We start from the raw sequence: 14757 nt of genomic DNA on the forward strand, positions 1-14757 counted from the left end.
ATCTTTCCTGGAGATGCAAGTGCACCCCAACGCAGTGTGCTGGATTACAGACTACCTGACCAGCAGGTATGTCAGAGTGGAGCTCTGGCTGTAGCTCTGAGGTCATGCTGAGTAACACGGTTGCTCCCCAAGGAACAGTTCTGGCACCACTCCTCTTCACACTACACACCTCGAAGTTCTGCTACAACTCCGGTTCCTCCAGAAGTTCTCTGATGACTGTGCCATTGCCGATGGCAGTACAGAGAACTGATAGAGAACTTCACCACATGATGCAGCAACAATCACCTGAAGCTCAACATCAGTAAGACCAAGGAAGAGGAGGCATCTTGTCCCTGTTTTCATTCAGGTAGAGGACATGCAGAGGGTGGACTCATTTATTTCATTATTTAACTTATTCAGGCAAACTGAGAGACAAGAGAGGACAGACAGGCAGTCGACATTAAAAAGTGGCTACCAAGTTTATTGTAATCCAATAGAATTTAACTTTAACAATGTAAAATATGCACATCTTATTTTACAAAAAATAGTGCATGTGCTCTCAACTCTGTACTGAACAAATGTAGGAGGGCTTTTCTTTTTGTTTTTACACCTTGAAATCGAACGAGATCACGACAGAACATTCTGTCAGCATACAGCACATGATTACCAACATGTTGCCTTTTGACTGGTATGTGAATCTTAAATCTGATGGAGAATTAACAAGGGTGTGGATAATGAGAGATTTTGTTAAAATGTGTTTGGACAAAATCAGTTTTTATGAAACAGAACCTCTGAGATATGAAATTGGTCCAAGTTCAGAATACAGATCACCCATGATGCATCTGGAGTTAGCTTGTCCAGGGTTCCCATGACAGCTTTTCACACTGCAGTGAATTGAAACCTGTGACGTGAAAACAATGTAAGAAAATATTCTTCACAAATCTACACACTTTTCACCACATTTCAACCACAATGCAAGTATAAATACAAAACAAACATAAAATTTTCGAAACTTGTGGCTCAGATAAAACAGTGAAAGGTTTTTTAACCTTATGTCTATATTTTTGTATATTCCTTTTACATATAATATATTGAAAATCCTGTGGGAAAAACTGCAATGGAAATCTTGTGAGGGAACCCATAGATCACGTCTGTGGTCTAAGAGTGAAAAGCTGTAGCACACGACATCATTCAAGAATTCAATTTCTTTGTTAAAACAGCAAAGGAAGGCATTTTTATGTATAAAAGTGTTTGAAAATCACTTTCTTCTGGTTCATTGGCTGCCTTTGTCCAACAACAATAAAAGTAACACATCCAACTCGGGACAAAAATCACAGTGTCAGTTCACAGTTTCATGACTCATACAATATAAATTCAAATTTAAAATATTTTCAAACTTCTCTTTCTGTACGAAAGGATTAATCTTTGACCGAGCATAGAAATGTATTTATGGCATAGCAGTTTTTACAGTGTGTGTGTGTGTGTGTGTGTGTGTGTGTGGCACAGCTAAAAACAGAGCGATAAACACATCTAGATGGCTACTTAAGTCTGACCAGATTCCCAACAGGATTACAGACAGTTCTTTACGTGAGATTATGAAGAAGGTTGGCATCAACTGCAGTAACACAAGTCATTAAGTGCAAGGCTTCGAGTAAGAACTCAAACACACCCACACAGGTGTTTTCACCTGTTCTGGTTGATTAGACCTATTTCCAGGTTAATGAGGCGCTATATGCCGGGAATTACATAAGGTCACCAGACTACTGCACATGTACTGATCAGAATGACAGTAGTGTTTTTCATCATAAACTGGAACATCAAAACCGATACGAGAGTGAGGAACAAGTGAATTAAACACAGTCTGAACATGCCCACACACTCCTGAGGAAAGCTCTAAGGAGGCAACGGGAGCGAAACCATCCGTGTGAGTGAACCATGGGAGTGGAGGAGCTTTAAGGGTCCTTCAGTGTAATAACTGACTATATTCACTGGAGCAATATTGGAGACCATCAGCATTACAAAGAAACTATGAACACCCTAAATAACTGCCAACTGTTTTACACACACACTTTGGATTTTGAATGCGTTTATCTTTCCGACCATCAGTGATTAGCATCCATTTTGCATTATGAAAATCATCTTGAAACCTGTTTGAGATAGTTGCATTGCTGTTATGTGTTAATGTCCAGACTTAATCAAAAATCAAATGTAGAAAAATAAAGAAATGAGAAAACATAGTTTCATTTGGTGTGTACAGAAAGCTAGAAAGGCAGATTTGAAGTTTAGCACTATTGTACAATTTCCTGCTAGCAGGAAATGATACATACTATGTGTATGTATGTGTATCAATATGTAGTGTGAATCATGGACTGAAAGAATGGCTGGTGCTATATACTATACAGTAAAATGAGTGAATATTAAACTTGAAACATCTAGATGCATATATCTTTGTTTTTTAACAAACCTAAGTCCTATGCAGGAACTTGGCAATAGACAGCAGAAATATCGTGACAAACGTGACAAACAATAAGAAGTTGTTTTTATCAGAAACATGCAAATATTTCTGGGGGGGAAACACTGGTGTAAATACTTCACAGCGACTGCACGGAAAGGCTTCATGTTAACAAGCTAACTGAACATCCTTCCAGGAAACTGAACACGTAAAACACTGCAGTCTGTGAAGGGGAAAGTTCACCTGCCACTGATTTAACTCCTAGAGGTAACTCTTGGATGTTTTAGTCAATTCAGAATTGTCAGCCATTTTTGAAAACCCCAGTAATGACATAAAAGAACATGTGTAATAGTAATGGGATTAAAAGCACCAGTATGGTTCTCGCTCAAAAGAGTGTGTGTGATGGTAATAATGGCAGCTCTTAAAGGGATCAGTATAGATGCTGTGATTGCATCAGTTATATTGGAGCTGTGAAGTATTTCTGTCCAATCACGAAGTATTTTTTCGAAAAGAGCCAACCGTTTAACACATAGCTTCCACTGGCGACTTCCCACGATTCTGTCTGTGGTTTCATCTGGTGAGTCAGGTTAACAGTAAGTAAGTGTTTTTGGAAAATTTAGTCCAGGACTTTTGTACCTTCCCCTTTAGGCAGTGATACATTTTCCCTGATTTCCCAAGGTGGTCAGTGGTCTGAGGTGTTCAGCGTTCTATTTGATTCCATTTCCAACGGTTCCCAGGAGTTTCCTTTCTGTGTGATCCTACTAGCCATTAGCACCCACAACAATGTGAGGCTCTCGACAACTTTTGTTGTCCACTTCTCTGGTCTCTTTTCTGCTAGTCCTTGCTCTAAAGCCAGATAGCCTCCAGACTACTGGTCTCCAGTCATTTGACCGGTTGGCCAACACGGAACCAGATTGTTCCCTGATCCTGTGCCTGCCCTAGGAAGCCCTCCCGAAGGAGGTAAGCCTCCCAGCAACTTGCTTGTCAGCAGCATGCCAGCCAACCCACTGGCCAGTGCTGTAGAGCTATCGCTGCCCAGTTCCACACTCAGCAACACAGAGTTGCCAGCAGCCTTGTCAGGCTCCTTTTCAACACTCCAGCACAAACATGGAAGTGTTTGCTGAATATATTTGCTAAGAGTAAATCAACTTCTTGAAGCCTGAATCAATGACCATCATATCATTATGAGCACTATGACAGATGACTTATCTCAAACAGGTTTCATTTTTCTACAACATTCTCAACAGAAAGGCTAAAATACAGCATGCTTTCAAAAAAAGTTTGGTAGGATATTAAAGGTATTTTGTTGGAAATTACTAAACCTGCAAAATAACTACAATCCACACTGTGGCATAAATTTAAAGCACCTATGGCTATCTTTGTAGAAAGAAAACACATCATGTAATACTACAGCACAAAAAGCTTGGCAGACTGCTCCAGTGTTTCCACCACAGTATGAATGTTACAGTATCTGCTGATGTTAACAGCTGACAGGAATTAACATTAGAGCCAAGTGATTTCCTAGAAAAATTCCAACGGTGTGTTCTCTTGGGCCACAAATTCATAAACCAACAATGATTTAGCAACAGACTTGATCTGATCAAAGAATTACAAAATATTCCACATCAAGGACACAGGACTTACATGAATCACACATCAAATGTTCCTCTACTTCCCACATTGGTACTCAAAATGAAACATAATTACATTTTATCCAATATTGGGTTTCCTCCAAAATGTAAAATGCTCATGCAAAGTTGCATGTGAATGCAATCAGCAGGAGACTGGGCTGCTCAGAGAAACAAACAACTTAATTCCTTGTTTTATCATTTCAGTTTGTTAGAAAAACATTTTATTTCTAAATTTTGGAGAGAGTGATTGACTAAGTTTTCTTAACACAACACACAGATTATGGTTCTGAGTTGTACTGACCTTTGTATTTTGGATTGTGTTACCCCCTAATTAAGTGTTCAGTCTAAATGACTAAATGCTTATTAGAAGAAACCTGTGTGACAGAATATAAGGGCTAACTGGAAAGTACCACAGCAGTTGCAGCATTAGTCATAGTGTAAACAGGGACTCAGTATCATGATGTTACAGTAGGTTCTGGGGCCTTTTACCACGATAGCTTAATAAAAACAGGCATGTACAGCATGTGGTTTGGTGGTAACAGCTTTGTTTGAGTGTGTGTTTGTGTGGGTGTCCTGGGAAGTTTGAGGTTGGGTGTGGGGGACAAAAACACATTGACAGCTGTGCTTGTAAGACACAAGTGGGTGAAACATTGCTCAGTTTGTGTGTGTGTGTGTGTGTGTGTGTGTGTGTGCTTTTGTGGTTCCTAATATTCCTCATTTCTTCTTCTTGTCTCCATTCTTTTACAGTAGATTTTCTGCTGCTCTCCACAGAAGTCTCGACTGATTGAAGCCAAGATTGCAGTCTTTTTTTTATCATGGTTGATTTTTGTAAGTTTCTCCATGTATCTTGTCCTCCCATGCCTGGAGCCTTTTAGTAGTTCATTGTCGAGATCAGGGTAGAGGTGTCACAGTAACAAATTCAGGGAAGGAGAATACAGTACAAGAAACAAATTTCATTCATTCACAGAACCGAGAATCTGATAAAAATATAAAGAACCTGACATGGATTTGAATGGTATCTTCCATACAACCACTTCCTGGTGCTCTTAAAGGAACACTGTGAGGTTCTGGCAGAGTATTAAGAAAAAAACAAAAACAAAAACTGACTTTACTGGCTAATTTACTTCAATACCTTCAGAAAACTGAGGATGTGATGGTTGACCGATCAATCCATTTGTTCCTCTCTCCATAACTTTGGTCCAGGCCAGCATACCTTAACCAAAATCACCATCACATTAACAAAGCACATTGAAGCCTTTCCATCTTAAAACGAGTGTAACCTGGAAGATATTTTATAACCTAATAGGTCCAAAGTGACATGAAATATGCTGATTACATCTCTGTGGGATAATTTTATCTACCTCCAATGCCGTGTTCAGTGTTTGTGTTTTTGAAAGCCTCCTTCATCTCATACTCATGATTACAGCGGTAATCTCCACCGATTACTGTACAAATGATTGTACCACCCATCAAGGGTGGTGTTTTAATATGTGGATTAAGCATTATAGTGCAAAGTTAAGACATAACACTTCACATCTCTTTAATGACGCACCACTGCATACATGGTGGCAAGGGTGTTAGCCAACCATGACAAACACATGATTTCCAGAGCATATAAGTGAAGAAACGACAGTTCATGTAATAACTAACCAGTCAGTGTCCCTTAAATGAGACTATGTGAGCAACTTCAGTAACCCTTCTCCCCTACGTGCCACGCTTCCATCCATGCAGCATGTTTAGTTTGGTTATTACACCTTATTGAAGCACTCAGACAGGTCTAACCAGCATGTCCTCAGCACATCCAGTTTTTAAATGGAGTGAAACCACATACACATGGCCTGAACGCAGTAAACTGCACAGGGGTTTTGTGCAGGGTTCTGTGGTTGTGTTGCCTTCAGAGCAACAGTACATTTCAAAGACGCAGTATATGCATTAGATCAATAAGTTGCTGGTTGCACTCAGTGGGCCTTTCCTTTAGTGGCTGCGGCTGAGCAGAGTTAAACTAATTTTCTCTCATATGTTACTGGTTGGGGCCCTGCGATTGACTGACGATCAGTCTAGGGTGTACCCTGCCTCTCACCCGTAGTAAGCTGGGATAGGCTCCAGTTCCCAGTTTGTAATTTCAGATCATCTGCTGTTTCATCACGTTTGCTTTCAGCTGTCACGTTAAGCTACTGCCGGTAAAAACGCTTTCTGATTTTGCCTTAAATAATAATGCAGGGAGCAAGATTACATGCAGAAACAACACAGTGAAATGCTAGAGGGGTGAATGACAAAAGGCTTTGACCGCACCTCTGCAAACAGCTCTCCTCCGCCACGTAAACCGCTTCTGCCATACTGTGACAGAACACCTGCAGTACCTATAATGGAGGAAATGAGATGTGTTTACCCACCACTTTACAGCCACTCTCGTCACAGCCTAGATCAGCCTGCTGCTTCTAAATGTCACTGGCTCAAAACAAGTGCGTCATCAGCTAAAATTAAAATTAAAGACACACCTTCAACGGAGAGGTGGTTGTAATGGCAATGCGAATTCCTGCTGCACTGGGCTGACACGCCAAGTCAAATGGAGGACAAGCCAAGTCAGTGCATGTGTAAAAACAAAAAGAAAAAGAGTACATATGAGCTCCCTTAACTCAAGAGCCACCCATGAAAGTGATGTGCAGTGATTTAGATCAAACCTGTCATCTTTGAATCTCTGGTGAGAAAACGTGCGTCTGTGTTCTGGCGACCAGGATGAGTCTACTGAATCTTGCAGGAGTTAAAGGCCACACCCTCCCTACTTTTAATCCACTATGATGTCAGTGACTAGTGGAAGCTGTTAAGCACCTGTCAATCATCTGACAGAAACTACAAGCACTCAATCAGATATGAGCAGATATGAGTAACTGTCACACTCCACCTACCTGTGCCAAACAAAGACACCTGGTGTCACCTGGGTGAGCTAGCTGTGTGTGTTCATGAGAACTGATGATGAGGTTTACACCAGGACAATCGGGACATTTTTGGAAAGTGAGGTCATCCTGAATGTTTCTAAAGGTCAGGGTTAAAGAACAGGGACATGAGGATAGCTAATGAAGTGTTCTCATGTATGAATGGTGGTACAACAATGTGTGTGCACAACCTGTTTATCAATAATCTATTCTCTTGCTTTCACTATTGCTTATGTACATCTTCATGTCGAAGTATCTTGTAAAGGACCCAGTAGAATATATTGAAGAAGAGAAAGGCCAGAGGGAAGCCGGCCCTCGACACAGTGTCAATCTTTTTGGCTCTGTCGATAAATAACTTCCTCATCTCTTCAGTGCTTTTGCCCCCTCCACCTGTAGCCGCTCCAGGTGGATTCTGGGTAGTGTTCGCTGTGCCTCCTGGTGTATTCAGTACAGTAACAGTGTTGTTGACACCAGCCTTCAGATCCTTGCTGTTGCTGGGAGTGGAGGTCACGGCAGCTGTGGAGGTCAGTCTGCTCTCATGTATTTCCCCTTCCTGTTGAGGAGACAAGAAGGAGGAAGGGGGGGTCGTAGATCATATAATAGTGCTCATTTATACTTTTCTTTAGCCACTGCATGTGTTGTCATTGGTTCTTTAGCAAGGCACAGAATGAGGGTTAAACAGACTGCTTTGCTGTTTAGTGCAGAAATGTTAAATTTGACAGAAATTTCCTATATATATAGTGTGCATATGAGTGTGTGTGTATGTGCATTTTAAGACAGTTTAATAGAATGATAACTGATTTTTTAAAGGTTTCCTTCAGACACTGTTCTCATTCTCATACCAACCATATCATGATAGTTTGCCGTATCAGTATGACCTATGCCAATGGTTAAAGTCCCGAGATAAATCTGAGATGGCATAAAACGATTAAAAGGATAAGCAAGAATGAAAACAACATCTGATACCATCTGTTAGACAAATAAACATTATGAAAATTAAACTATCCATGAAAGAAAAGGTCTTACGCTGTGATGAGGAGTCACAAAAAGACATTGCTAGCGAAAGTCTTAAATGTTTATCAAAAACGAATGAGGACATGATGGTCTTGGGGGCAGCCGTGGCCTAGAGGTTGGAGAAGCAGCTTGTGATCGGAGGGTCACCGGTTCGATTCCCCCACCGGACGGGCAGGAAAAATTTGGATGTGGTGGAGTTATTAATGCGAAAAATGCTCCCCCCCTCCATTAGCTGGCTGATGTGCCCTTGAGCAAGGCAAGGCATGCTGCCCACTGCTCCTGCATGTGATTTGCTGGGTGTTGCATGTGTGTGTTCAACTAAGGATGGGTCAAATGCAGAAGACGAGTTCAGTGTGTGTATGTAAATATATATATATCTACTGTCAATAAAACTGATTCTTCTTCTTCTTCTTATGTTCTACTGTTCACTGCTCGGATTGGGAATGGGACACTTTGTATGCATCAGGTGTCATATAACAATGTGGCTTTGTGACCCTCGTACTTCGTCAGCATTATACCACCACCTACAGGCTAATATATAAATGGAAAAAGCACCAGCATAATGCCAATAATTTAAACTGGCTTACAGAATTTATCTTCATAACTTCACACATAAACTATGCTACTTTAGACAAAATAAAATAACAATAATAAAAATGTATAATAGGTTACAGTAATCTTATACAGCATATTCTGCTGAGGCTGATGTGTGGCAATAATAAGGAAGATGATATCATCTGTACTTGGCACACTAGTCAAAACAGCAGATTAGATTAAAGATTAAATTCAGGCTTCAGTTATGATTTATTCACTGAATTTCACTCAGTAAAAGATGTCCATAGTTTTGCTTTGCTAAAAGAGGAAATACAATGCTGATTTATTTTGCACTATATTATGACAGGAGAAAAACTTTGGAATGACTCAGCTGTTCCTAGCAAACTTATGTGCAAATGTTTCTTTTGCAAATTATAGTCTATTAAAATTTAGCCAAAAATGTAGCATGTGGTGCTTCTATTTCTTCTTTCAATTTTATCAATACATCCTTTGTCAAGTTCTAAATAATCCTCTCTGTTCAGAATGGCTCCACGAGTATTATAACGATGACTGATGATCAAGATTACCGTCCACGTCTTCGCTAAGCCAGCAAACTGATGGAAGAGGACGTACAACAAAACAGTGGTTTGATCATGCAGAAATACATGCAAAAATACAGACACACACACACACACGCACACACAAGATGGCAAGCCCCTTTCACATTCAATCAGTAGGGCTGATGAGTAGCAACTTTCACTTGTGGAAATCATACTTTGACATGTCATGTTATTTTAAGAGTTGTAAAACAGTTTATTTATTATCTACATTTATTTATTTACAAATATATTTTGTGTGTAAAAATTACATTTTCGACCAGAAGTAATCGTAGATATCTGAAATACAGTTATTACCAGTATGAATGCAGTTTTCACTAGTTACAACTGCGTTTCAGGTATTAAAAATGCAATTCCAGATATCTGAGATTACATTCTTACAAGTCAAATCTGTAATATATCATTATAATATTATCTGTATTATGAAAAGCTGTAGATATCTACAATGAGATATGACGAGTGACAATTGAATTTCGGATAATCACTATTTAACATTTTGACTAAGGAGAATTGAGTTGCAGAGATTGCTTATTAGAATGTGACAAATCGAAATTACTTAAAATTACTACACATCCAAGTCAAATAACAGATATCTCTAACGCAGTTTGAAAAGAAGTCATTGGGAGAAGTTCTCTGGTTGTAATTAAGTTATGACCTACAATGAACATTTCCTGTGAGAAATTAAAGGTTAATATCGGGCATTAACTTCTGACTAGTGAGAAATGAATTATAGATCTCTTTAGCTAGAACTGCTGTTAGTCAAAACTACATTATAGACATGTTGGCTTCAACCAGTCAAAAAGCAATTGTTGATGTTGATTTATTACAACTTTGATTACTACTACTGATTACACGTTTAAAGGGACTGCCACACACACACGCACCGACACCACACACACACACACACAGGCGTACTATAGCATTACCCTGTGGTTGCTGGTGTAGATTTTGGTCATAGATCCATACAGGGGGTCTGTTGCTTTGAGGTCGTTGTCAATGTTAACACGATGAAGGGAATCAGCTAGCTCCTCTGGATCAACTGCACCTCCACTGTTCTACCAGCCGACAGCATGCACACCAGTCATCAACAGACACAAACCAAAAAGAAACACAAAAACAAGTAGCTTCCAAAAACAGGGTTGGGATGCCCATTCATTCAGTCAACCTGTGTGTTAAATGTTTCATATCATAATGCTGTCAATTACATTTTGTTTAGGTCTAAATTCTGAACAATTTGGTTATGTTTATAGAACAGCTGACAAATATAAACTAGTGCTGAAAGCACAAATGTCACTATCAAAAACACGTCAGGTAAAGATTCTACCGTTACAGGAGTCTACATAGGTCACCTACACTGAAGCATTTTTGGGATTTTATCAGATCAAAATACTTCCTTTTTCTTGGGTTTATTGTGTTTTTGTTACTGTCTCATCCCGTCTACAAACACTCCAACGTGACAAAAAGATGATCTAAGATTCGGGGCCAACCCTGCCATCTCCTCCAGTCATTTAGAACTGCAGTTCTACTTTTTGCTTTTGACCAGTTTGCAACAGGATCCAGCAACACCAGGAGTTCTCTATGCCATCAAAAACACATTTATAAATGATATACATAGCTCATGGTTGACACCTGATGGTGAATCGCACATGACCTGATTCTTGACCAAACAGAAGGACTACTATCTGGGGATTGGACAGCATGCTTTATGCTGTAGTCATTTAATTTTATCATTGTTCCTTCAACATAAATTCAGTTATATATTAACCTGTTTTTATGAATTGCAGTCAGATCAGCATAACAATCATTGTCCAGTTGGTAGATCATTGCACTCTCTGAGACAGATTGCGACATACAGAAATAACTGCTGTTTGTGTATGTGAGTTGACTGAATGCTGAGTTGATCCTTCCCCAACCCACGGAGGTCCTAATCATGCACTGATGACAGGCTCATTCTCTGTGTGGACGGACGTCTGTCGACTGAGCTAAAGAATCATGAAACCACATAGATGAAGTGACGGCCATGCTTTGTCATGCACTAATACAGCAAGTGAGATGTGGTGTTTCAGGAAAGTCAAACATGCACAGTCAGATGCACTGACACTTTGTATCTACTGTCACACATCTGGAAAGGTTTTCAACATTACTCTCCAGCAACATGGTTTTCCTTTTTAGCCCTGCCTTTCCTTCCTCCTTCTCATCTAATACTTATCCAGCATTGCAAACTGCAGTAACAATATTACACCACAAGGTGACAGCCTCAAAGCAGAAAGCAAGATTATTATGCAAAATACTGTTTTCACTAAAGAAGTTCACAAGTCAGTATGTATATATGTATGTCTGTGTGCAGGTATAGAGGGCATGTATAGGAGTAAAGGTGTAATTATGTTTTTTATGGTCCCACTGCATGATGTGTAGACTGCGTTCCTTGTTGAGGGATTTTTCATTACCTTGCTCTTGTTCTTGTGATGCCGTCTGAATCGCAGCAGCTCTTTATGTTGCCTCGACACAAAGTTAACAGCAGCATACTCCAGCAGTGCAGAGAAGACGAAGAGAAGACACACTGCCATCCAGATGTCTATGGCCTTGACATAAGAGACCTGTAAACACACAGTTTTCACTATTTTTGCACAAGTTCATTTCCCTTCTTTCAATGTATGTCCTAACTAAATTATATTTTTCTACAGACACCATTTTAGGGTGGCAGCACCTGCCTGTCACAAACATCCACGAATACACCACTGATACCTGTGGTGTCAAAATGACATATCTATCCTTTATGAAATAATGATTTATTCAGACACATGTAATATACTGAAGTGCAAAGTTCTGTTGAGCAGTGGAAACATGAGAAACCTCTAAAATCACACATACACACACACACAGAGCCTCAGTCATGTTGTTGAGGTGTATGTGTACAGTATGTGTGAGAGAGATGGATGTACTAATAAGGGTTATGTAACAAAGTGCTCCATGTCTGATTTTTTCTCATGCATACAAGATACCAGAACAAGACTGAGGGGCTCTTTCTCACTCGCGCTTTAGTGGATGCATGATGTGTATAATCAACACATACTTGTGCATGTCCAAGCAAAATATCCACCAATAAAAACGGAGGGGGAAAAGAGGTTTCGGTCTGTGAAGAGGGAATGAATCAATTCTACCACATACACACAAATGCACTCTGTTTGTCCACCTCATTCAAATATGTCCTCCTAAATATGCAACTATATCTGTGCCGTGACAAAGACCCAACTCTTTGGACCAGAAGGACATGATCTGTCTGTTCGTCCAGGGTTACAGTATAACAGGAACTGCTTGCACTTATTGCACTATGGCAACATTACACTTCCTGTTTACATCCCCCAAAGCATGATGGTATCACTGATGGCAAAAACTCAAATTATATTTATACAGTTACATTTAATGAATAAAAAAAATAAGCAACAAAAACGTAACGGAAGAAGAATGACAGCTCCCCATCATCAATGTGTACTACCACTTCTGTGTAGTAATAGTATAACATACCTAGCAAATATGAAACATGAAAATATGAAAATAACATGCCGAGCAAACACACGTAGTGACAACGCCATAAGCAATAAAAAGTGTGAAACCCAAGCAAAAGCAGACTTGTATTAAAACAGTTAAGGATCCAGTACAGTATCTTGTTGAAATGCACTGCAACTCCATTATAAGATGGGAGAGGGACTCCAACAGAGTTTTCGTTACATATCTGCACTGACTTATCCTGTGCAGGGGGCTTGAGCATTTCAGCTATGCACACTGGCTGTGAGGCAAAGGTAAATCCAGACAGCCCGCCAGACTATCACAGGACTGACAAATACAGACAGACAACCATTCACACTCACTTTCACACCTGTGGGCATTTTGAAGCCTCTAATTCTCCTAAGCTGCATGTGTTGGGACTGTGTGAGGAAGTGGGGCGCCTAAGGGAAGCCCACACAGACACAGATGAATAATAAATACACAAACACAGACCTTAGGCAGTGAAGTCCTGGATCCTGAGCTCTGAGTTGTCATTGTGAGGACAGTGGTAATGCCCAGTGCCACTCTGGCCGGGGCGGCATCCATGTTGATCCAGAATGAGACCCAGGACAGAATGACAATGAGCAGAGAGGGGATGTACATCTGGATCAGGTAGTAGCCCATCTGACGCTCCAGATGGAACCGCACCTCGATACAAGTAAATTTACCTGCAGCAAAGCAGAGACGTGCTTAAATAACATTCACACATTTTTAATTGCATGTTCCATTTATCAAGCATGTCAGCAATAATTCTAGGGCAGTTATGAAGTGTTTTGACGTTTGAACCCCAACCTAACGGCAGCAGGCATTCACTTTAAAAAACAACAGGCCTTTAGAAACTGTGTTATTTATGTCACAGACAGGGGCGTGGTTACAGAACTTGGTCTAGACATGGAGTCGGTTCATTACGCAGTCCAAAATCTATAAATATCAATAATCTCTGTCCTCCTCTATGCCTCCTGAGTCATTCAGTATCCCCATACCCACACAGTGCCCCCAGGTCAAAAACAACACATCCATGTTTGTATTCTGTCCATGGTCACATTCCATTTAATGAAAAGACTGCATCAGTCTGGATGACAGTTTGTTTGTTTCTCCCTCTTGCAGCTGATTTTTTTTCCTTGTCTTGATCCCAGCACTGCAAACATGACTGATGAAATGTGACAGCCGTTTCACCCTGTGTGCATATTACCTGTGGTGTGATGCTTAGGGCAGTATGTGTGTGTCTGTGTGTGCGTGTTACCTGTGTTGTAGTGCTTGGTGCAGTATCTGAGGTCTGATTCATCTTTGAGGATGAACTGCGGGAGCGTGAGGCCTTCGGCCACTTGGACTGGTCCGTTCTCCTGCCACTCAAAGATCAGGTCATTCATGGTGTAACCAACTGAAAAATGCAAAACATGGGACAGTTTCATAATTTACAATTAACAAAGCATTATTTAACATAAACTCAGTCAAGCAGAAATCATTGAAGTGATAGAAATGTTTATCAGACCATTCATGATTTTCTAATGTTGAGTTACTTATTCTTTCTGTACTTTATTCAACAAATGTCAATCAAATGACAATGTTTTTTTTTGTTTTGTTTTTTTTTTACATCCTCTCATGCCAGTATTTAGTATTTTGGAAGATAATTGGAATAATGAAGCAGCAGATCAGCAGCCAGGAGTGGAAGAAGTAATTTGGTATACATGGGTATCATACTCCTCCTGGATAAATGGTCACTGCAATCTAAATACCTTTACAATGAAAAGTTAAGTTTTGTTATTTTGTCATACAGCATTGGAGTGACACAGGGAAATTTCAGTGTTTCATAGATACTCTATTTAGACAAAATTACTGAGACACAACTCTTTATCACTGAATTCAGGTGAGGCGTGGGGCTGATTTTCAGAGGTTGGGCTCGGCCCCTTACTTTCAGTGAAGGGAAAACTTAATGCTTCAGCATATCAAGACATTTTGGACAATGCTATGCTTCCAACTTTGTGGCAACAGTTTGGGGAAGGACCTTTCTATTCCAGCCTGACTGTGTCCCAGTGCACAAAGCAAAGTCC

At 40.1% G+C, this 14757-nt stretch overlaps 1 protein-coding gene across 8 annotated transcripts in view; it reads right to left on the reverse strand.

Annotated features, from left to right (window-relative positions):
- Positions 1–392: 392 nt before the first annotated feature.
- Positions 393–14757, reverse strand: part of glra3 (glycine receptor, alpha 3) — a 48519-nt gene continuing 34154 nt past the window's right edge. The window contains exons 6-13 of one of the 8 annotated variants that reach the window (XR_006844410.1): positions 13950–14087; positions 13160–13374; positions 11608–11757; positions 10087–10215; positions 6744–7548; positions 6561–6611; positions 6355–6422; positions 394–5275 (exon numbers count right to left, since the gene is read on the reverse strand). Coding sequence is in view for 3 of the 8 variants with exons in the window: in XM_046400875.1 (XP_046256831.1) it covers positions 7219–7548; positions 10087–10215; positions 11608–11757; positions 13160–13374; positions 13950–14087 (962 nt within the window). In the remaining 5 variants the exon portion in view is untranslated. Of the gene's footprint in view, positions 7549–8841; positions 9158–10086; positions 10216–11607; positions 11758–13159; positions 13375–13949; positions 14088–14757 lie in introns of those variants that run through there. The other 7 variants (XR_006844403.1, XR_006844411.1, XR_006844405.1 and 4 more) reach the window with 7 other exon arrangements.

The sequence above is a fragment of the Scatophagus argus genome, chromosome 2, assembly GCF_020382885.2.
Source record: "Scatophagus argus isolate fScaArg1 chromosome 2, fScaArg1.pri, whole genome shotgun sequence".
In the NCBI taxonomy this organism is placed as follows: domain Eukaryota; kingdom Metazoa; phylum Chordata; class Actinopteri; family Scatophagidae; genus Scatophagus; species Scatophagus argus.